This window comes from Anabas testudineus, chromosome 2, assembly GCF_900324465.2.
Source record: "Anabas testudineus chromosome 2, fAnaTes1.2, whole genome shotgun sequence".
NCBI lineage: Eukaryota > Metazoa > Chordata > Actinopteri > Anabantiformes > Anabantidae > Anabas > Anabas testudineus.
This window is the reverse complement of record NC_046611.1, coordinates 14,713,416-14,737,841: the sequence shown is the minus strand read 5'-3', so window position 1 is coordinate 14,737,841 and position 24,426 is coordinate 14,713,416. Positions and strand designations below refer to the sequence as shown.

The 24,426-nt window shown below is 40.6% G+C and overlaps 4 protein-coding genes across 7 annotated transcripts in view; 2 read left to right on the top strand and 2 right to left on the bottom strand.

Moving 5' to 3' along the window:
• The window catches only part of dnah5l (dynein, axonemal, heavy chain 5 like), a 31,553-nt gene extending 23,894 nt beyond the window's left edge, over positions 1-7,659 (bottom strand). The window contains exons 1-26 of the mRNA XM_026362179.1: positions 7,496-7,659; positions 7,249-7,342; positions 7,059-7,157; positions 6,542-6,723; positions 6,087-6,206; positions 5,893-5,998; positions 5,527-5,622; positions 5,336-5,431; positions 5,082-5,255; positions 4,779-4,868; positions 4,545-4,700; positions 4,126-4,265; positions 3,825-3,976; positions 3,496-3,703; positions 3,218-3,305; positions 2,976-3,099; positions 2,638-2,807; positions 2,450-2,542; positions 2,249-2,352; positions 1,955-2,051; positions 1,804-1,884; positions 1,354-1,608; positions 908-1,057; positions 706-824; positions 410-546; positions 67-229 (exon numbers count right to left, since the gene is read on the bottom strand). Coding sequence (XP_026217964.1) covers positions 67-229; positions 410-546; positions 706-824; positions 908-1,057; positions 1,354-1,608; positions 1,804-1,884; positions 1,955-2,051; positions 2,249-2,352; positions 2,450-2,542; positions 2,638-2,807; positions 2,976-3,099; positions 3,218-3,305; positions 3,496-3,703; positions 3,825-3,976; positions 4,126-4,265; positions 4,545-4,700; positions 4,779-4,868; positions 5,082-5,255; positions 5,336-5,431; positions 5,527-5,622; positions 5,893-5,998; positions 6,087-6,206; positions 6,542-6,723; positions 7,059-7,157; positions 7,249-7,342; positions 7,496-7,644 — 3,443 coding nt within the window. The 5' untranslated portion in view covers positions 7,645-7,659. The remainder of the gene's footprint in view (positions 1-66; positions 230-409; positions 547-705; positions 825-907; positions 1,058-1,353; positions 1,609-1,803; positions 1,885-1,954; positions 2,052-2,248; positions 2,353-2,449; positions 2,543-2,637; positions 2,808-2,975; positions 3,100-3,217; positions 3,306-3,495; positions 3,704-3,824; positions 3,977-4,125; positions 4,266-4,544; positions 4,701-4,778; positions 4,869-5,081; positions 5,256-5,335; positions 5,432-5,526; positions 5,623-5,892; positions 5,999-6,086; positions 6,207-6,541; positions 6,724-7,058; positions 7,158-7,248; positions 7,343-7,495) is intronic.
• Positions 1-24,426, top strand: part of LOC113163505 — a 1,294,879-nt gene that overhangs the window by 1,099,330 nt on the left and 171,123 nt on the right. The gene's annotated exons all lie outside the window — the stretch shown is intronic.
• Positions 1-24,426, top strand: part of LOC113163500 (NACHT, LRR and PYD domains-containing protein 12-like) — a 664,684-nt gene that overhangs the window by 593,385 nt on the left and 46,873 nt on the right. The window lies entirely within an intron of this gene.
• LOC113163514 (protein NLRC3-like) lies at positions 13,023-22,069 on the bottom strand. Of its 3 annotated transcripts, none has more exons than XM_026362242.2 (10): positions 20,774-22,069; positions 20,136-20,242; positions 19,892-20,011; positions 19,210-19,320; positions 18,788-19,023; positions 16,584-18,366; positions 16,235-16,408; positions 14,599-14,772; positions 13,807-13,980; positions 13,023-13,398 (listed from the first exon to the last, which is right to left on the bottom strand). In XM_026362242.2, exons 1-10 carry the CDS (start codon positions 20,912-20,914, stop codon positions 13,380-13,382), a joined length of 3,039 nt encoding a protein of 1,012 aa, XP_026218027.1. In that variant the 5' UTR covers positions 20,915-22,069; the 3' UTR covers positions 13,023-13,379. The 3 variants fall into 3 exon arrangements, with proteins under 3 accessions (XP_026218027.1, XP_026218026.1, XP_026218028.1); XM_026362241.2 differs by having other exon boundaries at positions 16,584-18,369; positions 20,774-22,068; XM_026362243.2 differs by lacking the exons at positions 13,023-13,398; positions 13,807-13,980; positions 14,599-14,772; positions 16,235-16,408 and having other exon boundaries at positions 16,580-18,369; positions 20,774-22,059.

Genomic DNA, 24,426 nt, shown 5'->3' with positions numbered 1-24,426 from the left:
TTCTTAAAAATTTCGATCTCAAACTTAAAGAAGTTAATAATATCCAAAATCTTGCAGAACTTCTACCTGTTCTGGAAATCCTGCAGCTCAGTGTTAATCTTCTCAATGTTGAGGTCGGCCCATAGTATGTCGTAATAGCCTGAGACACTGTCGATGACTGAATTATATAAACTGTAGAGCTTGGACAGCAGGGACAGTTCTCTCTTGATCCTCTGCAGCTCTGGATACTCTGCAGGTAGGAGAGGAACTGTTAGTGAAAAAGCAGGTTGAGAAGGAAGCCATGGGATGACAGCTATGCCCAATGACAACTGGGACTAGAACTGACAACCCTGTGATCCTTAACAGGAAAAGTGGCTGAGACAATGGATGAAAGGATAAGAGGGAAGGTCAGTCAGTAGGTCAGTTGTACCATTAACAGGCAGTCCAAAGAGCTCCTCTCCTCCAGAGTAGGTGGTGTATCTCCTCCACAGCTGATCAAACTCAGCCTGAAAAATCTGCAGCCGGTCACTGGCTTCAGCTGGAGCCACACCCTCCATCCCCGGGCCCCTGCACACACACACACACACACACACACACACACACACACACACACACACACACACACACACACACACACACACACACGCACACACACACATGCACATGTTACTTTTTTGGACAAGTTATTTGTACATCATCCTAACTGTTACTTGCTGGTGTTTGTACCTGCTGTTGTACTTAGTACAGTAGCTCTGAACGTCGCCCTCGAAGGTCTGAACTGCAGACAGCAGGTCTGCCTTCATGGTGGGCTGGAGCTTCACCAGAGTGTTCTGGTTCTCCACCACCTGAAACCACAACATATACATGTCCACATATCTGTACTTGTACAACGCTCTTTGACGTGATCCAACCCCCTTCTCTGTCTCACCAGGGTGTTGAGGTTTTTCCAGGCATATGTCAGACCATCCACGCGTTCGGCATTCCCATCGTTGAAGTGCAGCTCATGTTTGTTGAGCAGAGCAAAGGATTCTTCCACTGGACCGATTGTGGCATCAATACGAACCTCCGCCTCTCGAATCTCAAAAAGTAAGTAGTGAAGAGATAAATGAGTGAAGGAAGAATCAATTATTGATGGAAGTGTACCAGATAAATTATAAATGTATAGTATAGTACGTGATAATAATTAGAAGTAAATCATTTTATACAGTTGGTCACTATTAGATTTGTTTTTAGCAATGCTATGGTGGCCATACATATTTATTTATTACATAAACATTTCTTTATATTAGAACAACTAGAAACTCAAAAAGTGGTTTCCTGGCAGCTATCCTATCACAGTTGGAGACCCACGTGGCCACACCGACACCGACTGACCTCTCTCAGTGCTGCCATGGCTCCTCGGACGTCCTCCAGGTCTGTGATTGGCCGCTGCAGACGCTTCGACAGCCCTTCCACAAATAAGAAGATCTCATCCATGTCAGCAGACGCTCTGCGATTGAGAGCAGCCCCGAAAGCTCGTTTCCAGAGATGACACTCCTGAGTGAGCGCCAGCTTCAGCTGCTCGGTGTCAAAGAGGATTGAACCCACAGTACAGAATGATGGCAGCTCTGATATCTGCACCTCCAACTTCTGCAGGGACAGGAAGGAATTTATAAATTAATTTTAATAAAAATTTAAAACATCAAACTGTGACCATGAATCACAGTTTCATGAGCTGGGTTTGCTGTACATTTAGATCCTGATAAAAATGTTTAGTAACACTGTTAATTAATCAATCTGTAAGTCTGAGTTCATGTAATAATCCTTGACAGCAAATAAACTCACAGAGTAGGAGGAGATCTGAGAGCTGAACTCTGTTAGCGAGGGGTCAGACTGCAGGAAGGACGTCACCTGTTCCTCCGGGTCCTGAACACACATGACTTTTAGTGTAGTTCAACAACTTCCACAACAATCCTACACACAAACACACACTGACCTGGTTCCACAGAGAAGAAAAGTGAGCAAACTCATTCAAAGTCTCGGCAGCCTGAGGTCTGAGAGACGACACGATGGAGCTGAGCTGAATCACCAACCTGCTCCAAACACAACAATATAAGCTCACAAGGACACTAAAGGTCACTGAAGGTGAGATTTAATGTTGTCTTTCTGCAGAAGTAGGTCAGTAGACAAAGTATGGTCTAATATGGCACAGTTTGGGTTTTTGCTCGATTGCAGACTGAAACTCAGGTCCCTCTACATTACCATCAGTTTAAAAACCTGTTAGACTGACTTGGTGATGTCTTTATGCTCAGCCAGTTGCCTGTCCAGAGGTCTCAGCACCGGCGGCTTCACCGGGATGTCGTCTCCTGCATCACGAACTGCTGCCTGCTCCACCTGACAAACAAGCAGAGAGTGTGAAGCTGGAACGTGATTGGCTGTCTGCTAACAGGTATTTGCTACAGAAGACGAGAGAGATGACTGAGGAGAGTACCTGCTGCTGTTTGTACTGCAGATGAGAGTAAGTCCACAGAGGGATGTCTTTGGTCACAGACAACACAACATTGACCAGCTTATTCACTGTACTCTGAAACATACACAATATGTGTTTAAAGTACATGCATCACTGTAGATGGAGCTCAGTAGAGTTCATTGAAGCACTGAAAAAGAAAACACAAATACCTGAATGTCATCCAGACTGGGTCTGAGGACGATGTTGGGGATTGCGAGCTGGATGGAGGCTCTGAATAGGGGAGGAGGTGACGGGTTGTTGTAGGAGGAAGAAGAGGAAGATTGCTGGTATTTGAGGACGTGAAGTCTTTTCCTCAGAGCATCCAGGGAGGATTTAGTGGCTGTAAGAAAACAATGAAGCAGAAAAGAAAACTGAGTAAAGCAAAAGAAAACAACTGAAATGTGCCGACGAGTGACGGACAGTTCATACTTCATTTACAATGTGTTTATACTGAGAAAAGAACAACAGATTAAATAAAGAAGTTGGCATGCTAAGACAGGAGGCTGACCTTTGACCAGGGCTTCAGTGTTGCGATGGCAGAGCTGACCAATTAGGTTATAGAAACGACAGGGAAGACAAGACTGACAGCGAGTCTTCTGTTTGGAGTCTGGATGGAGACACTGGAAGGATCCCTGAGGAGGAGAAGAAGGGGAGGAGGACGAGGAAACATGAAGAGGAGAGAATAAGAACATGTTTTTGCTCAGGCCTCTTCTTTGTGTGTGCATAGTCTTGGATCAGTGTGTGTGTTACCTCTAAATTAACAGTCTCTGCTGGTTTCATCTTCCCCTTCAGCTCTTCAATCAGCTCAAGCACGTACTTCTCTACCTGCTGACTCTGCCTGTACACACACAAACAACAGCAGTGCATCATTAAACTCCCTCGTTGATTTGAGTCAGCCTGTTGCTTTATACAGTGTAACTGTGGCAAACAGCTGTGGCTCAACCTAACTCAATGGGAACTTTTGTCATGTCCTAATCTGTCTCTGTCTAATCTCTGTAGAAGTAGTGTGAACATTGTTTTAACGTTACCAGTTAAGGGTGACTGCAGCAGCTCGAACTGAGCTGTTAGTCTGCTGTAGGAGGTCTTGAGGTGACACAGGCGAGTCTTCAGGCAGGACCAGCAGACAGCAGGATGACATGGCCTGAAGCAGCCGACCGATGCGACACTCCAACAGGTCTGTAGCAACTCTGGTCACCTGATCCAGTTCTTTCAGAGCCAGATACACACTGTCTATGACTGAGAAGACAGAGAAGAGGACTGAATTGTAACAGCTTTGTAGAGACTGATGCTTATTGACTGTTCTGTGTTGTAGTGACATGTTCGTGTTATTAATTTTTTGCTGTATATTGCTGCTTACATCCATCAGTATTGAGAGCCACCCAGGACAGTGTGGTGAGTCCAGGGGAGAGAGCTGCCTCCACTCTACTGATGAAGGGCTGCATCAGAGGTAGTAGGAGAGGCGGGATCCCGTCTACAACGGAATTGTAGTTCTGAAGCAACTCAAGTAGCCTGGACCAGGAGGGCAAAGACAAGTCAGTGAAAGACGAAAAAGTTATGTTTTCATGCATAATTTGCAAACAGTGCAGTTTAATACATTAAAGGTGAATGTACACTGCAGCTTTTTCAGGGTAAAGCAGCCTACAGTAAAGAGTTCTCACCGGTTGTACAGAGCTTTGAGCTGCCCTTCTCTGCTTGTCATTTTTAAAATGACTTTTGGCACTGGTACCCCCAGTTTGGTCATCCATCGTACTTCCTGCAGCACCTCCAGGACCACTGGATCCAGGTTCACAAAAACCTCCTGGAATCGGACAGTTCATTAAAAATTGTATTCTTAAGAACTGAAAGTCCACAGTCGATCTTAATAGTCAGTCATGCAGCTCAATTCACGTGAGAAAGTTTTTGAAAATTATCGCATTTCGTTTTTTTTTTTATTTTACTGTTTCCCAGTGGCCTTAGGCAAACACATTTCCTCTCTGTGGATTCCAGGTCAGGTAATCACATGTACACATGCTGACATTTTAACGATCATCTGAACTGTTACGATCAAGTTCTCCTAAAATCCACATTCATCCAGCACCTTGTTGTTTTCATGTCGGACCAGAAGGGCAGAGTTCAGGAAGTGTGGGGTATTCTCCGCAGCCTGACTCCATGCTCGCAGGTGCACCACCTCGTACTGCAGCAACACAGCTGCTAGCTTGTTATAGTTCTGGATCACTTTAGTCATTTCCGGTCCCTGGCGGAGACACAGACAGGCAAAGTATGTGAGCTCGTACTGATTACATGACTGATGTCATATAATCGGAGGGTATACCTTCAGCATGCCAAGTTTCTTTTTCAGGATCAACATGGGAGTCTCAGTCTTCCTATAAAGCTGACGACACCACAGAATCCTGCCTGCCACCTGAGACAGAGACAGGTAATGTTACAGGGGGCAAATCCAGTCTGTGTGCAGCCTGCATCTCTGCTTCTGGTACCTCATCCTGTCTATAGGCTGCATATACAATAACTATGAGGTCACAGTTCATAGTTCTGAGAAACCAAGGTCTAAGAAAATCTCAGCACATTATCAATAATAAAGATTAGTTAGAGCTCAAGTTGTAACAGGTGTTTATACTGGTGGAAGGTTGCGTCCGATAGGTGGCCTTTCCCTCTGTTTCTGGTAGGTCTTCCTCAGCTGCTCCAGCTCTCTGCTGTAGCGCTGCAGCAGCAGCTGATAGTGCTGCTTCAAGTCCAGATGAGCCGTCGGACCAGACTCAAACACAGCCAGCAGCTGCAGCATCCGCTCGGTCTGACACACAACAACACATGTTCCATCCTCAGTAATAAATCTACACACGTTTCAGTGTGAAGTTCTCAGCATAAACTTACAGTGAGAGACTGATTGAACCAGAAGTCGAGCAGAGACCGAAGAGACTCGAACAAACCCTGAACCTGGAGCTGGAACTCTGCATAATCCCTGTCAAACTGATACAAACAGTATGCATGTTTTCTTACACCTTTCTGTAGCATAGATAATGTAAACAAAACTATCTCTATTCAAAACTATAAAGTTACTTTACCTCCAGCTTACGGTGATCCAGGATGTCGTAGGTCTTGGACTTTGTTGTGGAGACAATGTTCTGGTAGCGAGTGTAAATCTTCTCAACACCCTCCACCTGTAACACAGCTCAGCTCAGTTTAAATCAGTTTAAGATTCAGTTCATTCACATGCTGGGTGTTCTACAAACTGAGGTCAGTATCTGAACTGTATCAACAAACCATCAGGTCTCATCCGAATACAGATGAATCTGCCAGAAGACAAGTCACGAGGTGGATTTGTAGTTACAAAGAAAAGTGCTTCAGTTGTTTGAACATATTTTTCTGTATGTGGTTGGAATACTTTCTCCAGGCTTGGTTTAGAGACAATAGTCTTAAAACCAGGTCACCTTCATGTGTTGCAGAGCGTCCAGGCTCTCCATCGTGGACGCCATGTCAGCGATTTTCTCCAGGCGCCTGCAGAACGCATCAAACTTCCCAAAGATGTAGTTCTCACTAAAGAGATGGCGCCGTGTTAACTTGATGAGTGGCTGTGAGGTGCTGAGCTTATAAAACGGGAGAATCAGCTGCTCAGTGTTCTGACCTGAAGTCGAACTGTCTGTTGTCAGGGTTTTCTCTCAGCTTGTCTCGGACCATCTGGAAGCTCCTCTGGTACTCCTCATTCAGATGACGACACTCTGAGATTCTCTGCAGCAGCAGTGGCCTGAACACATAAACACACATACAGGCTGTCGGTTAAATGTGTGTTTGTATCTTTATTCTCCCATTATCATTGTTTTTAATTTATTCTAAACTTTTCTTTTAGATTTATTTCACCTGTTCTCACCTCATCCCATCTAGTATTACTTTTTTTAATATCCAATCCTTGATCTTGTTTAGTTTGATATGTTTTTTAGTTCTTTTCTCTCTTATTTTATTACTTTTGCCTTTTAGCTTTTGTCAGCTACAGTCGCTTCTAAAGCAACTTTGTCCCCCTTAGTTCGAATGCAGATGTACTGTATCTGGTCTTTTTAGGTCTAGTGGTCTTGTTGTCTGTACCTGCTGTGGTCCCAGATGCGGGCCACACCCTGCAGCAGGTAGCTCCTGCAGGTGGTGATCATCTGGTTGGTGATCTTGAGCAGCAGAGAGGTCATCCTCTCCGAGGTGTTGTAGTACTGAGAGATGGTGTGGATCATCTTGATACTGGTCATCAGGCCTGGAATGTGCTCCAGCATCCTGGTCTGTTAGAGAGCAGGGAAGGTAATAGGTTTACAACAGCAGCTCTGAAAACCTCCTTACATTTAAAACCAGTTTGTGTTGTTTAGCTTTTTAGTGTGAAAGAATGAAAACCAGCTGTTGTTCACCATGTGATAGATGTAAACAAAACCAATGGTTGAGTCTTGTACTGTTTCAATATGGGGTAGACGTTAAAATGGTTTCCTTAGATCCACTTTTTATTACTTTCTTTCTTTTCTCTTCAGTTGTGGATCAAACCTGCAGTTTATGTAAAGCAGCAAGTTTTCCTGAAGGATACTGATCCGAATTCAAAGACGTTTTAAACACAGTCCATTTGTACCGGAGTGCATTTCTCCAGCGGTCCAAAGAACTTGTCCAGGGTGTAGAGAAACTTCACATTGTCTTTGGCCTCATTGGCCACAACAGTGATGTCCCTGTCCTTGAATAATAATAAAAAAGTCAGAATAAATACAAGAAATGTAACTACTGTAAATGAACTTCAATTTCAACGTGTGATTTCTGAAGCTGACCAGTTCTCTCCAGGTTCGCAGCACTCTGGACTTGGCCACCTGCAGAACTCCCAGAGTCCTTTTCACCTCAGGACGCTTCACTGCCTCCATCAGACTGACACACACACACACACACATATACAGGAGTGTTACAGGGACCTTTACAGATGACAGTGAATGAACCTTCATCCAAAATACTACAGTGTGCAAGTTTATTACTTTCTTCCCAGATAATAAACACCAAAGAAGTTGTACGACATGCATCTACCTGTTAAAAGTGACCATGCGTCTCTTCCAATGCTCCAGCTCAGCTGATGGTCCAACATCATCGGCCTCCTTCCTTATCTGTTCACTCTCTGTCAGCACCTGCTTGATCTGATTGGCCCAAACGGAGACTATGCCCTCCAGACACTCCATCAGCTCACTGTTATTGGCTGAGAACAAAGAAATATGATTTCAGCAGCTATGGATGAGACTTTTTAGTCAAAGGGGAATCGTCACAGCACTGTAACCTCTTTTGAGTTGCTGGTACTAAAATGTTAAATTCTTGATACACACGTCTGTAGGTTAAACACATGAATTGTGGAACCAAATGGAAATAGGACAGATGTGTGGTTGATCGTCCCACCAGCAGCGGTGTAGTCTGCAGGACTGCTCAGCTGACTGATGACATCAGGAATGTCCACGTGCTGCAGCTGGAACTTTCTGTCGATGTTGACTCTGGCTGAGTTCAGATTGTTGATAAAATGGTCCACTGAGGACAGGAAGGACTGGACGTCTGGACAGGATGCACCCTCCTGTACAGAGCCCCATGTCTGAACAGAGAAGTCAGAGTCAGTGAAGAAGCTGAAACTGAACACTGTTACCTTGAGCAGTTTCATTTTATATATCAGTTGCTTTAGTCTGGTTAGCAGTGCATCAGTTTCTTTTCCATTACCAATAATAAGGGTCACTGTCTCAGCTACAGCTGAAGATGGGAGACATCTTTCATGTGAGCAAAAGATGACCCCAGAAAATCACAGCTGGTAAATGCAGGACAAAGCCAATTAGACAGTAAAATTTACACCCAGATCATGTTATTACTATGATTTATTTCAGTTTGGTTTGGGTTAATTGCTAACATAATAGACACATTTGTAAATTGTATTTATAGTTGAGTTATTGTTTTGCTGTGTGTGAGTCATCTAGGTAGACTTTCTAGAAATGTCTGTGTAAGGTCAGGTAATTAGCAAAATTCAGTCTAAATACTAAATTATGTAAATATACCTCTCATTAAACTATATACCTTAGTACATATATTGAGTATGGTATATGAGTTTTATTTGGTAAATAAACAATAAAAGTTACAGTGATAACGAACAGAGATCTTGCAGACAGATGTTGGTGTGTACCTGCTGTGACCTGAGGGCCGGGAGCATTATCTGAGCCATCAGCATTTCCAGACTGTTCAGGATGCTGCCGTCGCTGCTGTCCAATGTGCCGAAGTTCACCTCCTGTGAACACAGCATTTTCAACAGCACCGCTTCTGCTTCAACCTCCTTCAAGTTCCCATTTTCTCACAGAGCAAAAAGTCAGCGATGTTTGTTCAGTTTGATCTGAATTCAGACAACAAAGCTAAGTTACCTGCTGTATGTTAGCGGTGGTTATGGCCTTGTCAGTGGTTCTTAGAAAGAACAGACACTTCCCCAGTAAAGGCTGGAAAAACAGAAAGACACTGCGTTTAGTTTTCAAATGGTATTTCTACTCACATCTGTCACACGACTGTGGACATCCCTCGTTTAAATACACACAGTCAGCAGTGAGGATATTAACAGATTCCATATTTTGAACCTCCACTGATAATTCTTACCTCACCCCAAAAATCAACTCAACTCAAACCATGAAAAACACACAGGAAAATAATTTGTTAACTTAGATTCATCAACTATGTTTTATTATAGTTTCCTGTAGAGACAGCATTTCAGAATATAATATAACATAACAGACACAGAACTGAATAGCTGAGCTACTAGTTTACTGGTAATGTATTGAAAGTGTTTTGTTTCACTCAAACAAATCAGTTCACCGGATTTTCTTCCACAGCAACACAACACAGACTCGACCAGAGCAGTTATTATCTCTGAGTTAGGACAATAACAGGTGGTGGCAGTGATGTTCTTTTCGTTTACGATTCTCAGACCAACACTGCATTCATTAAACATATTAGATTTACACCTTGGCTACACTGGCAGTGTATTGGTAACCCACTACATGTGCTTAATGAAATTCAGTAAATATGCATGTACATAACCCTTTGAACACTGGGATTAATCACTGTAGTAAGGGCTGCACTTAATCTCTGGGAAAGCACTGCGTTTCTCTGTGATCAGGAAATGTGTAACTAACTGCTGGATCAGCAGTCAAACCTACCTCAGACATCCCTGTAGTGAGGAAGAGTTTCTTCTGAGTCGCAGCCGAGCCTTCGAGGTCCAGAAATGATGCATGACTGGAGAAGAGGCTCTGAGGAGAAAGGTGGGTAAACAAACAGAGAGGCAGAGTAATAAAAAAAGGATGCTGAGAAAATAGATGAAACTGTAGCTGCCCCATTAATTCCTATATTTGTATGAGAGAAATTACCTTGTTCACATTCTGATAGAAGAAAATCAGCTTCTTGGATCCATTTACGGCAAAGAACTGATCAACGAGAGTGAACTGGAAGAACGAGACATGAATTAAGATGAAGCACGACTGTGATTCTGAGTTTGTAGTTTAGGACTGTGATGCTACCTTATCATCAGAGATGAGGGCGTCCTCCACCTCTTGCTCCCCTAGGGTCACAGCATCTGCCAGCCTGCTGATCAGGTATTTGTGTCGAGCGTCCAACAGCGCTCGTCTCTCCTCCTTCTTGGCTCTCATCTGTTTTGCTATCTCCCTCCTCGCCTCATTGGACAGCAGCATCGTCTTTTTAGCAGACACCTGGGAGACAAAAGAGGTCGCTAAAGATAGTCCACAGAACAAAGCCTTTTGGGTTAGCTGCAGGCGGATGTTAAGATAATTAAATTAAGTAAAAACCATAAGATGCTTGAAAATACTTTCAAACCCAGGACATAAAGGTTGATGTTCAACACAGTGACATATGATACAACCGCTTTCTTATAACTCATCAAATGCTGGCATCATCCAACTGATTTCAGGTGTGAACCCATTTGTGAACCATACACCCATGAATACATGATATGTTACGTTACATGACTACATCACTGACTGACTGCTGTTGGTGTTCACTCACTGTGGTGCCCGCAGTCGGTGGGGGGGCAGCTGTAGGAGACGACATTTGATAGAGGGCTCCGAGGTTCTGGTCTCCTAATCGTCTATATACTCTGCCAGTTGAGTCTGAGGATTTGACAAAAAGAAATTAGAGGTACCTGAAATCACACACAAGTCTGTGTTCTAGTCATTGTTTCACTGTTATGAATCACACAATGTTCTGAACAGCATCAAAGCCACATCTTGCAAACGTAACGTTTTAATAAGTTGTGTTAGTGTTAGCCTGTATGTATCTATTAGAACATATAGTATAGTTTAAATAATGACTTTAGTGTGGTAATTAGCATCAGTTCAATGCTTTTATTTCAATTCTGGACCCGTGTGATGTCTACACCTCTGCGGAGGACCAGCTGTGGTGGTCTGGGTTTGGTAAAGGCTCCATCCTCCTCTTCCTCTTCCCAAGCCCCACCCCGGCTGTCCAGTCCACGATCATGGTTGCGTGTTGGGGCACGTTGGATCTCCTGCCCGTCTCCATGGAGCTCTGCACGAGGGGAAGGACCAAAGTCGTTCAAGCCTGGATCAGGGCTGACAGCCGGGGGAACAATCGACACCCGTTTCTTCTGCAAAGCCTTAGCTGGAGGACGAGAGTCTGGATCATCCATCTGAGACCCAGGACACCAAAAACAGATTTAGCTTCCACTGATTGAATAATGCTAATTCTTGCACACATTAGAAATCAGCATGTGTCATAACACTATGGTTTGTAGTCACTTATACAGTATGATTTATCTTTAGATTGATCAGGTAGATGCTCTACAAATCTTCATATAATATATTATATCTATAAAGACAAACAATCAGATCAAAAACTTGCAACTCAACAGCATGATGGAGGAAAAGCATGATTCCATGTGTAATTAAATGATGAGGACTTTTTAAAAAATTAATTGTGGTGTTAGTGATATGGTTTGGTGCTCTTGACTAGACTTTTGAGAGTTAAAAATGAATAATTGCCATATTTAACGTTAAAAACACTAATACAAACAACACCAACATAATTAGTAGAGTAAATACTGAGTCAATTCAATTAAATTCAATTTTATTTGTATAGCTCCAAATCACAACAGAAGCCATCTCAAGGCACTTTGATAAGATGAAACTCTCATTCTCATGTTCAACAACCTGAATTGCCTGAGTGTCTTTGACTGCTGGAGCTGCTTAAAGCTTAAAGGCTGCAGGAGAAGAGAGTGGTGACTAACCTGTGTGTCGCAGTAAGAGACTAAAGACGAGTCTGTGCTGTGCAGAAAAACTCAGTAATAAACCGGCAGACAGAGTCAGATTCAGAGCGAGACACAGAAACAATCAGACAGCGAGTGAGAAAACCAGCTCAGCAAAAGTTTGACTGTTGCCATGGTAACACAGACAGGGAGGCGTGTAGAGTGACTCGGCAACGAAAAACAACAAAGCAGCTTCCATTGTGCAGAAGAAGGCAGCATGGGATTCTTTGGGTTAGTTTAGTATCTGAACATCAGCAGTTGTTTGTTTACAGGTTTCAATAGGTGCCAATAGCCAGAAAGAAAGAAAGAAAATAAGACAAACAAAAAATGTCTTATTATCCAGATAGAAAAAGTAGTGGGATTGATTCACAACTGTGCAAGAAGACAAATATCTGAGGGTGTGTAGTTTAAGACCTCACAGGTTCTCAACTGGCAGCTGCACTAAATAGTACACATCAAACACCAGCATCAGCATCAAAAGTAAAGAGGAGACTTAGGGATGGAAGAAAAAGTCGTATGTGAGACGGAATTTTGCTTTATTTCCTATTCAGACTAATTTCATGTGTGTTTTCTTGGAAAACAATAAAATATTTTAATGATCCCACTTATGAACGGTTGTGTACATTAATATGTAGAAGTATATTGAAACAGCTTGTGGCAACTGTGGAAACTTACCTTACTTAGTGATTCAAAGAGGAACAAAATATGAAGTGCTGACGCTTTGAGGGATTTGCTGTAACAAGGCTTCACACTGCAACTTACAGGACGGGACTCTCGTTTAAACTTGCAATAACCAAACAATATCTGTTTCTTCAGTACAGTACATGAAAGTAGTCAGCAGAAATACACTAGAATTTAGAAGAAATGTTATAAATAATTTTATTACCAGAAATCACACAGAGTCAGATTAGTATTCAAACAAATTAATAAATAGGAGATTTAATTGGATTTCTGAAAAAGTATTTCTAGAAATAAGGTTTGTTGTTTAAGATTGTGGTGATCTCTGCTCAAAAGAAACTGTGTTATTCTGTTAACATAAAGTTGTTTGTCTGAAGATTCTGGATGTTGAGTCACTACATTTCACAACTCATCTAAGTAGCTTTTTCAGTCCACATCAACAAGAAACTACATTACCGCATCAAGTGGTGGGGTTTCTTCAATGGCATAATAATTATGGGACTATTAGTATTTTATAAATTTATGAAAATCAAACCAATTATAGAGAACTTTAGTGTTCAGACTTTAATGTAAAAAAAACAACAACAACAACAACAAAAAAAAAAAACACAACATGAACTTAAAACAAAACCAAACAGAAAAAAAACTGTATCACACAAAAATGTTTGGACCATATGTTGAAGTGTGCCTGGACAAGAACCTGGACCCCGAAGCCTTTGCATCTGAAGGGGACAGCCTGTCCACAATAACTTCCCCAAAAGAAATTACAAAGTATCAATTATCATTAGCAGTCGCTGCAGGATAAGGCTCTCCTCTTCACTCCACCTCCCAGCAACATGCTCCAGTCAGAGACTCTCTACAAACAAGCGGTTGCTACTTCAGCATGTGGATCATCAGGACGGAGGTCATCTTTCGTCAACACACACACGATCCAGTTTACTCTGAGTGTTACTAAGATAGCCACTTCCAGCTGTAGAGAGAATCAGAGAGAACAGATTAGATCAATGAGAGTTTCCAGAGACTCCCTTCATCAGCTGTCAGTCAGTGATGCAGCACATCCAGTAGAAAGAGCAGCAGAGACTTCAGTCCTGTTCAGAGCTGTGTAGTGTCGCCAGCTTCCTTTCAGCTCTCATGTTAACGTATTGGAGTGAACACACTGAGCTGGAAGCTCACAGACCTGCAGAGACTTTTAGCATCAAATCTGTTTATTGTGCAGATTTCATCAAGTCCACAGTAGAAATAAACTGCTAGGTCATCAACATTTTTTTTATTATTATATTATATCATTTATTTGCTTACATGCTAGATCTTTCATTTTATCCTGTGTTTAGTACAATACTTATAAAGCCAGCATGGACTAATTTCACCCTCTACTGACCTTAGATTCTTCAGTCTAAAGTCTGGACTATCCTTAAGGTCAGACAGTGGCTTCACATCTGAATCCTGCAGGTTATTGTCACTCAGATCAAGTTCTCTCAGATGGGAGGGGTTGGACTTCAGAGCTGAGGCCAGGGAAGCACAGCTGATCTCTGTCAAACTGCACCAACTCAATCTAAAAAAGTAAAAAAAAAAAAAAAACACAGTTTCTGTTTAAAGTCATTGAGTGTGAGTGTTTCATCATCTCTTCACAGCTGAACTTCGGAGGATGCAGGTTAAAGATATAAGTATAATACAAAAAGTGAAAATAAGATTTCAGTTTATCACAGTATGGCACTAGTTAGGGAGTGTACTTGTAACTTAAGAAGAAGGTAGACTTGAACATTAAAATTACTCGATAAATGTAATATTAATTACTGTAGTTAGTTATTTACATAAATAATCTGCAACTATTTAGTTTTAAAGAGTGCTACATAAGAAATCTTTTCTTAGAAATAAAATAAATACATTACTTTTTCTCAGCCATTTAGAAGAAAATAAAAAGATAATCACTTGTTGTGATTAGATGTCAAGATTTGACAGACACATAATTTAGACCGCTTGTCAAATATAGCAAGCTCTAGAATTTTGATACTAAATCTACTTCTTAAAATTTTACAGATCACAGAAATCTAATTTTGCTATAGTGAAATATTTTTTTCCATTTTCTAACAGTATAAGTTAATTAATTGTAACAAAAATCTGCCAATACTAAAAATAAGAACTAGTTGCAGACAGTCAGCACAAAACTAACCTCAGAGTCTCCAGTCTACATTGTTGACTTTCCAGAAAACCACACAGCAGCTTTACTCCTGAATCCTGCAGGTTGTTTTTACTCAGCTCCAGCTCTCTTATATGGGATGGATTGGACTTCAGAGCCGAGACCAGAGAAGCACATCCGATCTCTGACAAACTGCAGGACCTAAGTCTAAATAAATTGTGGTTAATTGAATACAATGTAGTTTTTCATATAAGAGATGGTTCAGAGTCACCAGAGCAATCTACAACTGTAAGCTTTATAAAAAAGGAAAGTTTAAAAGCCTAGTCTTAAATGGAGAGAGGGTGTCTACCTCCAGAACCTGAAGTGGGAGCTGGTTCCACAGGAGATATGATGGAGCTTGATTATTAAGTGCTTTATTTGTAAAGAGGAGAATTTTAAATTATATTCTGGATTTTACAGGGAGCCAGCGGAGAGAAGCTTACATAGGAGAAATACGATGTATCATGTTAATTCCAGTCTTGAACTCTGCCTGCAGCCAGACACAACAAAAAACACACATCATGAACTTCAAACAAAACAAAAAAGAAAATAACCTGTATCACACAAAAACGTTTAATCCAGTATTTTGGATTAACTGGAGGCTTTGTAAGGAGTTATTGGGACAAACTATTCATAGTGAATTACAATAATCCAGTCTGGAAATAACGAATGCATGGACTAGTTTTTCACCATCACTTTGAGACATTATGTTCCTAATTTTACCAATATTCAGTACTCAGGTGGAAAAAAGCTGTCCTAGATATTTATTTTATGTATGCAGTAAAGGAGATATCCTGGTCAAAGATGACTCTGAGATTTCTTACAGTATTGCTTGTGACCAATGTTATGCTATTTGGGAAAGAATATGATTATGAGTGTCTCTGAGGTTTTTAAGAACAAACTAAATTGACTCTGTCTTGTCTGAACTTATGTATTTTAAGCATGCTTGAAGTTTGATTAATTAATTAGTTTCTTCAGGTTTCATAGATACATATAGAAGGGTATCATCTGCATAACAATATATTTTTTTATGTTTCCTAATAATATTGTCTAAGGGCAATATTAAGTATACTTTTTTATACTTTATTAAACTGTGTTTCCAGGCTAGGCAACATTAATCTAAATTGGTGGAACGCCACCTCCTTTCCAGCTTACGTGATCTCTGCTTTAAACTACAGATTTTTGGACTGTACCATGGAGCTAGCTTTCTCTGATTGACTACCCTCTTTTTCAGAGGAGCTATGGTATCGTGGATTGATTGTAGTGAGGCTACAGTAATATCAACAAGATAATCAACTTGTACTGGAGTAAAGTTAAGATGACTGCTCTCCTCTTTATTCGTACATGACTCTGAACTAAAAGATGGAATCAGTTCCTTAAATTTGTCAACAGTATTATCAACACCTACTAAAGTAAAATGTATTCTTAGATGAAGTAAAGTTTAGTACAGTGAATTCAAATGTTATTACAATTAAGGGTTTGGGAGAAAAACTATTAAATGATCATTTTCAACACTGTATGTCAGATCAAAATCAAGGGTGTGATTAAAACAGTGAGTGGGTGTGTGTGCCTAATTAGTTAGTAAGAGAAAACTACTATTATTATTAATTATTAGTAAGTATTAACTAACCTCAATGTGTCTAGTTTACAGTTTGGCATCTTCAGCCCATTAGACAGCTGCTGCAATCCTGAATCATGCAGGTTGTTGTTACTAAGATCCAACTCCCTCAGATGAGAGGGGTTGGACTTCAGAGCAGAGACGACTACTTCACAGTGAATTTCTTTGAGTCCACAGCCAGAAAGTCTGTAATACCAAACAAAAACATTTCAAATATAACAAAATCTCACACATTAATTGTAAACCAAACAGTTAATCCCGATGTACTAAATAATAATAATAATAAATCATGCAGTTAATGTGTGTGTGTGTGTGTGTGTGTTGAAATTTTGCAGGAGTGTTGAGTGTGTATCTTACTCACAAAGCCTTTTTGCAATTTCTCACAGCTGGGATGAGTCTCTGGCGTCCCTCTATAGTTGTCTTGTAATTGTAAAGGTCCAACTCTTCCAGAACGTCCTCTGACATCTGCAGCATGTAGGCTAAAGCTGAACAGTGGATCTCAGAGAGTTTCTTCTGCAATCTGCTCTTTGACTTCAGGAACTCTTGGATCTCCTGATATACTGAGTGGTCGTTCATCTCCATCAGACAGTGGAAGATGTTGATGCTTCTGTCAGGAGAGATTTTTGACTTTTTTTTCTTCAGGTTGTTGATGACTCTCTGGGTGATTCCTGGACTCTTCTCTGTCTGACCCAGCAGACCTCCCAAGATTCTCTGGTTTGACTCCAGAGAAAGGCCATGAAGGAAGCGAACAAACAAGTCCAGGTGACCATTTTTACTTTTCAGGGATTTGTCTAAAGATCTACTCAAGAAATCATCCAGGCACAAGTCACAGGAGCTTTGTCCCAGAAAAGTCTTCAGGCCCACTGTCTTCTTGTAAGCGTAACAGTGGAACATGTAGACTGCAGCCAGAAACTCCTGAATGCTCAGATGAACAAAGCAGTAGACTGTTTTCTGGAAGATCACACTCTCTCTTTTGAAGATCTCTGTACAAACTCCTGAGTACACCAAGGCCTCTGTGACATCAAGACCACACTGCTCCAGGTCTTCTTGGTAGAACATGATGTTTCCTTTTTTCAGATGTTCAAACGCCAGCCTCCCCAGCTTCACAAGAACTTCTCTGTCAGCCTCTGTCAGCTCCTGTGGACTCGTCTCATGTCCCTCATCATACTTGTTCTTCTTCCTCTTTGTCTGAACCAGCAGGAAGTGTGAGTACAGGTCAGTCAGGGTCTTGGGCAGCTCTCCTCTCTGCTCTGTCGTCAACATGTGCTCCAGAACTGTAGCAGTGATCCAGCAGAAGACTGGGATGTGACACATGATGTGGAGGCTCCTGGATGTCTTGATGTGTGAGATGATTCTGCTGGACAGCTCTTCATCAGTGAATCTCCTCCTGAAGTACTCCTCCTTCTGGACGTCAGTGAAGCCTCGTACTTCTGTTACCCTGTCAACACATGTAGGAGGGATCTGATTGGCTGCTGCAGGTCGGGACGTTATCCAGACCAGAGCTGAGGGAAGCAGATTCCCCTTGATGAGGTTTGTCAGCAGCACGTTGACTGATGACTTCTGTGTGACATCAGACACAACCTTCCTGTTGGTAAAATCCAGTGAAAGTCTGCTTTCATCCAGGCCGTCAAAGATGAACAAAGGTTTACAGACAGCCAGCTCCTCTGCTGTGACCTTCTGTAATGTTGGATGGAAAACATGGAGCAGGGTGAGAAGACTGTACTGCTTATCTTTGATCAGGTTCAGCTCCCTGAATGAAAGCAGAACCAGCAGACTGACATCTTGGTTTTCCAAGTCCTCTGCCCAGTCCAGAGTGAACTTCTGCACTGAGAAGGTTTTTCCAACACCAGCGACACCGTTCGTCAGAACCACTCTGATGTGTGTCTGTTGGTCAGGTAAGGCTTTAAAGATGTCATAGACCTTGATTGCAGTGTCATGGAGGGTCTTCATCTTGGAAACTGTCTCCAGCTGCATCACCTCATGTTGGGTATTAACCTCTTCACTCTGTCCCTCTGTGATGTAGAGCTCAGTGTAGATCCTGTTGAGGAGGGTTCCACTTCCTGTTTCAGTTCCTTCAGTCACACATTCACATCTCCTCCTCAGACTGATCTTATGTTCATCTAAAACCTTCTGCAGACCAACATCTGCTGAAAGACAAGAAACTATTTGAAGCTGAGTATGATTATTTGCGTTACTGTAAAAACATATATAGAAATTAAGGCTATGATGTCAAACTGAAATCAGAGTTTGCATGTTTTGTTATGAAATGCATTTATAGTGACTGTTTTTTTATAACTGTGTACATGACTGATATGAGCAACATATAATTTCCCATATAGGTATATCTCAAAACTCTTAAAGTTGAATGTGTTCTTAGTTGTTTTCATAAGATTCATTTATTGAAATGATCCAAAGTGAGTTACCAGTAGTTTACATCAGATTTGGACCCATCAGACCACAGGATAGTTTTCCACTTCACTTGAGTCCATTTTAAATGAGAAATTACACTGCATAAGACAAGTCCTGTTTTTAGAAGCATATCAGCAGACAGATGTTCAGTCTTACTTTGTACAGTGTTGGTCTGAATGACTCTCTGTAGTCCAGGTCTGGTTCTGGATCTTTTTCCACACTGGGGACAGGAGGAGTCTCCTGATGAACCAGACTGGTCCCAGTATGAGGTGATGCACTGTCTGCAGAACCAGTGTCCACAGCTGGTAGAGACTGGATCCTTCAGGACGTCCTCACACAAAGCACAAGAGGACATCTGTTCCTCTACACAAATATTACTTATCTTCCTCTTTCTGTGGATATTAAATAAATTAACTTTAACTGGAAAAAATAATCAGGTGCAGTTAATATACGTGTAATAGTGCTGAACTTGTTTCCCAGCACAACTGAAAGTATTCAGCACTTGAATACAGTATGTTGCTGCAAGTTTTGTCAAAAAAACAGATGCACAAAAGGGGGGCATGCAAAAGAACTTTTACCTTGAGTCTGAGAGTCCATTATAAAAAAATTGAGTTTCTTCTTTAGACCTATCAGTCTTCATAGACAAACAGCTGGAGACTGGAGAATCTCCCCTCTGTAAGTGGTAGGGACTAGTCAAAATACAAAGACAGTTTAATCACATTAAACAATGTCATGTTAAACATTAAAACTGTAGAAGCATCATGGTTGTGTTGTTGAAAAAACTCTCCTTCCAGTTTCTTTCCCTAATTTTATTCATATCTAATTTTAGATGGATATCATTTTGTATTATTTTGAAATGATGGGGGTCATAATCAACAACTTATTATGCACAAATACAACAATCAGTATGCCCTCTCTCAACATGTAATGTAAAACTGGTAATTAATAGGGTTTAATTTGTGCATAAAAATACATACAGAAAGTAAATGTATATACAGTATAAGGTGCAGCAACTATAACAATGTTATTTAGATTGTGTGGACAATTCATACGTGTATTGAAACACTATGCAGCTTCCGCCCTGCTGTTCTGTCACAGATTGAGAAGTTCTAATATTATTACTATTATTAATAATTTACTTTATTGATCCCCTTGGGGAAATGTAACAACTGATCTAACTGAGTCCCCTAAATAATGACCCATCTGTAGGTTCCAAGTCAGGCTCCATAAAGTCAAGATACAATAGAAACTGTCTCTTACTTTGTGTCTGAGGGTCCAGGTTCATTACAGAGGTATGGAGGTGAGTCTCTGGACCGGAAGCTCTTCATAGACACACAGCTGGATACTAAAGACAATGCCCTCTGTTTGTCGCATTGATCTCTGCAAACATCAGTGTATTACATTTATATTGTGGGAGTGTTTCATAAATCTTCTGATGGTAAGGCCACAATGGGACATAACAATAGACAAAGTGCTGTTACTAGCAAATATCTCAGAGTCTTACAGTTTTTCTGAATGTCCAGGCTCATTATTGAAGTCTGAACAGATGGATTCTGGAGACTCTGCTCTGTCCTCTTCCCCTACACAAAGACTCATCTTCTGGACTTCAGTCTGGTGGGTAAAGCAAGAAATCTTTCATTAGGATTATGTGATAAAGTAAAACACAGACATTAAACAAGTGTTGCTTCAGTGTGATGTTTATTGATTTAACTATGAGTTTTAGTGATGGGCTTTGAGTGTTTACTTACATTATAATTACATTTACATTACTTGGCTGCAAATATCTGTTCATTCCAGCATCATCTGCTTCAAGTGAAAGCTAAGGAGATCTAGAAAGGTCTTTCTGTGTTCGTCCAAACAACATAATCAGTTGCGAAGCTGCAGCACGAAGGATCTCTTTTCTTGTTTGTATAGACTTTTGAACAAAAACAAGTAGTTTAAAATGACCAGTCTTTTCTGAACTGTTGTTGCTGGCATGGGTTTGAAACTGTGTCAGGAGGGTTACTATGGCTGCAGTTGGCCACGAGGTGGCCACTGGTGTTCACTTCGAAGTTAAACTGAAGCCTTGAATCAGGTGGTGAATATTTGGTACTTCTAGTACAAACATTACCTTGAATGCTGGTGGAAAAATTACAAACTTACTTTACTGCAGTGCCCTGTCAACTTTACCATCCAGAATGAGATCATCAGTCTTTGATAATGAACACTGGGACCAAAACCAAGTGCATACATACAGGAGCAAGCAGTTCTAGGTGGAAGAGCTCTTAACAAAAGCTGGAACATTTATAGGCACAGTTAAAGTAAGTGAAAGGACGCTTAATATGTCAGTGAAGATTCATTCAAGTCATTCAAGTAGCTACTTCAGTCTGAAACAGCTGCTTGGATTGAGTCATGGAACATTTTGTCCAAACAGTCAGCCCAGATTTCAGTGACTTGTTCTTATTATTATTAAGTGTGACCTATTTCCAGCCCTCAAACAACACAAATGCTGAAAGCTGATTTTTAATAGAGAAAGTAAAAGAGTGAACCTACGCTCACATTGGAGAAGTGCGATTGTTTGTATTCAAGAGAGAATAAGACAAAGAGAAAACAGAAAGTGAAACTTCACTTTATTTCTTATTTGTATTAGGTCACCTCAACAGTTACATGAGATATGAATAACACTAATGCTGAAAACGATGCATTTCAAATACCAAAGGTGTGGCTGATCCAGGAGCAGCAGGCTTCAGTCCGAAGAAGCTACTTGAATGAATAGTGACCTAACTAGAAGAAAGGCCAGTTACCATGAACTGTGGCTAATGAGAGGGTCAGTAGGATACGATGAAGACAGTAGAGGCTGTCAAGAGGGAATAAGGGTGAAGGGATTTCACAGAGCGGGATGAGCGCTCGCCTTCCCCGGTTGATGATACGGGGCCACTCGCCCTCGATTCAGGAGGCGACAGAGGTAAAAAAACAAATAAACGGAGAGGTGGTGAAAACACGTCAGGTGTGTGCACCGGCGAGGAGGGAGTCGGAAGCAGAGAGGGTGGGAGCCACCTGTGAGAGCGGCGGTGCAGAAACGAGGGACGGAGCGACGGGAAGGAGGAGACCGGGAGCGAGGATCAGCTGAGACACCTCCCTACAGGAACTTTTCTCTGCACGCTTGCAAGTTGTCCGGACAATTTTTTTTTATGAGTTTTTAGATAATAATTTATAAACAATTTCACCTGGTTTGCTCCTTTTTAATGTTTTGCTCCCAGCGACTCCAAAAGAACCTGTTAATTTTAAGTTGATTGTACATAGTTGAGTGGCGTCAGGTGTACTTCCGGGGGGAGCGTTTTGAGGGGAACACCTGGAGAAAGAGGCGGGAAGACAGAAACTTCCTGCTGTTATAATAAATAAAGAGTTGTTCACTCAGAGAGCATTAACATTTACTCTTACTTAGACTGCACTAATCAGGAAAATATTGTACTGTTACTGCACTACATTTATTTAACATGATTGGTTACTAGTTACTGTCTGGATTAAACTTCTACATTTATTTAATCAACATCAAATTCTATATAGTTTAAAATATAATAATAATTGCACTGTAAAGTGCCTTTACAGTGCCAACTTCTGTTGTGAATTGGCACTATACAAATAAAACTGAATTTAATTTAATTATACAACTATAATTTTCTTAATGGAAAACTTACTTTTGCACTCCCAGTAACATGGAAAGATTGTACTTTTTACTTGAGTAAAAAAATGAAAGGGTACGTCTACTTGTGTGAGTATTATTCTGGGCAAGTATTTGCACTTTTACCTGAGTATTGAGTTTGTGTATTTGACACACCTCTGCTCAATCCATCCTAAACTTCACTACTGCAGCAGCTTGGATCCAAGCACAGTAACTACCTCTGAGTTACTACAATGTAATGACAGAAACCATCGTTAACTTCTCGTCTTGTATGATATATAAATCTACCTTAACACCGACTGTAAGTGCAGGACCAGTTATTTTTACAAACATGCTTTTTACAAAAGATTCAGAACATAGACAAAGAAACCAGGAAGTGCCACCCAGTACATGGCACTGCCTAACTCTTAAAATGTAAACTGTGGTTTTCTAAAACAATTCACAGGGAGACAACTCTGTCAGGGACTTCAGGTGTAAAATAATAATGCTGTATTAACACTCACCCCGACTCTCCCTGTTTTCCTCTCCTGCTCCGTCAGCTGCTCAGTTGAAATTTCCGTCTTCCCTCTTCGTCACAGTTGCTCCTCCCTTCAAACCACATGACCAGTTAACGGTTACCTGTAAAAACAAAAAAGTAAATGCTAAACTACTGTGTATACAGGTGTGAGGTGGTATTTACCTAATTAAATACAGTATGGGAAAAAATAGACTCTGCTCTACAACAGAAACCACATCAATAGTGACTGTTAATGGTAGGTCAACAATAATCCAGCGGCTTTGTTCCTGGTGTCTTGTTTAAATCGAAATATGAATTTGTTATGCAAATGCAAATTTTTGCATTTGCTTTGCATAATGAGATACATGCATTTTACTCAAGTATATACTTTTATAATACTTCAACCTCTCATATTTTATTTCTTTACATTTATCTGTGAACTTTACATTGTAAATTAATTATTTTGCCAAACAAGCCTTCTAAATTCAATGCAGTATGCACTGCACAGCTAATATGATTGTCTGCTTTTTTAGACTCGGATCTTAGAAAATCTATACCTGAAGTGAAGTCTCATTTGCAAGAATATCTGATGATACATGTGGGTATAGAAAAATGCTTTAATGTGATGTAAATAATGTCTCACAATGATTTTAAGCAAGATCAACCTTTAGGCATTTCCCCCATTATGCTATGTTGTTTTTGGTTCATTACAAATGTAGTTAGTAGTGTGTAGTATAGTATACTGTACTTTACTGAATTTAATTATCTAACACTTGATTCGGAAATAAATGTTTGTTAATTGACCTTTAAACATGTGAGACCTCATGACCAACCATGGGCAAACAGAACAAAAATTGAAGTTTTAGCCACAACGACAAATAGCTGATGAAGCCAGAAACAGCTGATTTTCAGTTTTGGCAGTGATGTTCTTTTCATTTATAATTTTCAGACCAACACTGCATTACATATAAACATTTACACTTTGGCTACATTGGCAGTGTATTGGTTACCCTCTACAGTATGTACATGTGCTTAATGATACATACAAATACAGAAAATATGCTGCAGTAATATCACTAAAACATGTCTGGTGAAGCTGCAGATACTCACATAATACAAAATGCCTCCTGGAGCATTGTGCTACTATATTTATGATAATTATACTGATAATTATATTTTCAAAATACATTCAGCCTATGGTTATCTTGGGGTTCAGCTATAAGTAAACACGTACAAACTCAAAGTTTCTTCAAAATATCCATTAGTTAGGCAGAGGTAAAGTGGAGCATATATACAGGTACAGCAGCTCCTTATTAGACCAACAAAAAGATACGTACAATTAAAATTGCATCAGCTAATGATTTTGTCTAGTTTTATCAGTTTTTATCAGAAACTGTGATCAAACAGACCTGCTTCTTTTCATCCAACAGTACAAAACTATAAGTCATGTGGAGTGGTGTTTGTGTCCTGTGAATCTAAGTTCAATATTCCTTCTCTTTTAACTCTGCTTTGGTTTCTACCAACACCAGGGTATTTACCTATTTAGTTGAATCAAAACTGGCTCTGCACAAAAGAAGTTTGATTGTTGCCACTGTAACACAAACAAGGAGGTGTGTGCACGAGTGACTGTACAAGTTA

Coding starts and splice junctions, on each gene's coding strand:
- LOC113163514 (XM_026362241.2), bottom strand. CDS start 20,914: ATGTTCCAGCTTTTGTTAAGAGCTCTTCCACCTAGAACTGCTTGCTCC. Junction 19,024..19,209: donor AATGGACTCTCAGACTCAAG/GTAAAAGTTCTT, acceptor TAATATCCACAG/AAAGAGGAAGATAAGTAATA. Junction 14,773..16,234: donor TGTAAACTAGACACATTGAG/GTTAGTTAATAC, acceptor CAATTTATTTAG/ACTTAGGTCCTGCAGTTTGT.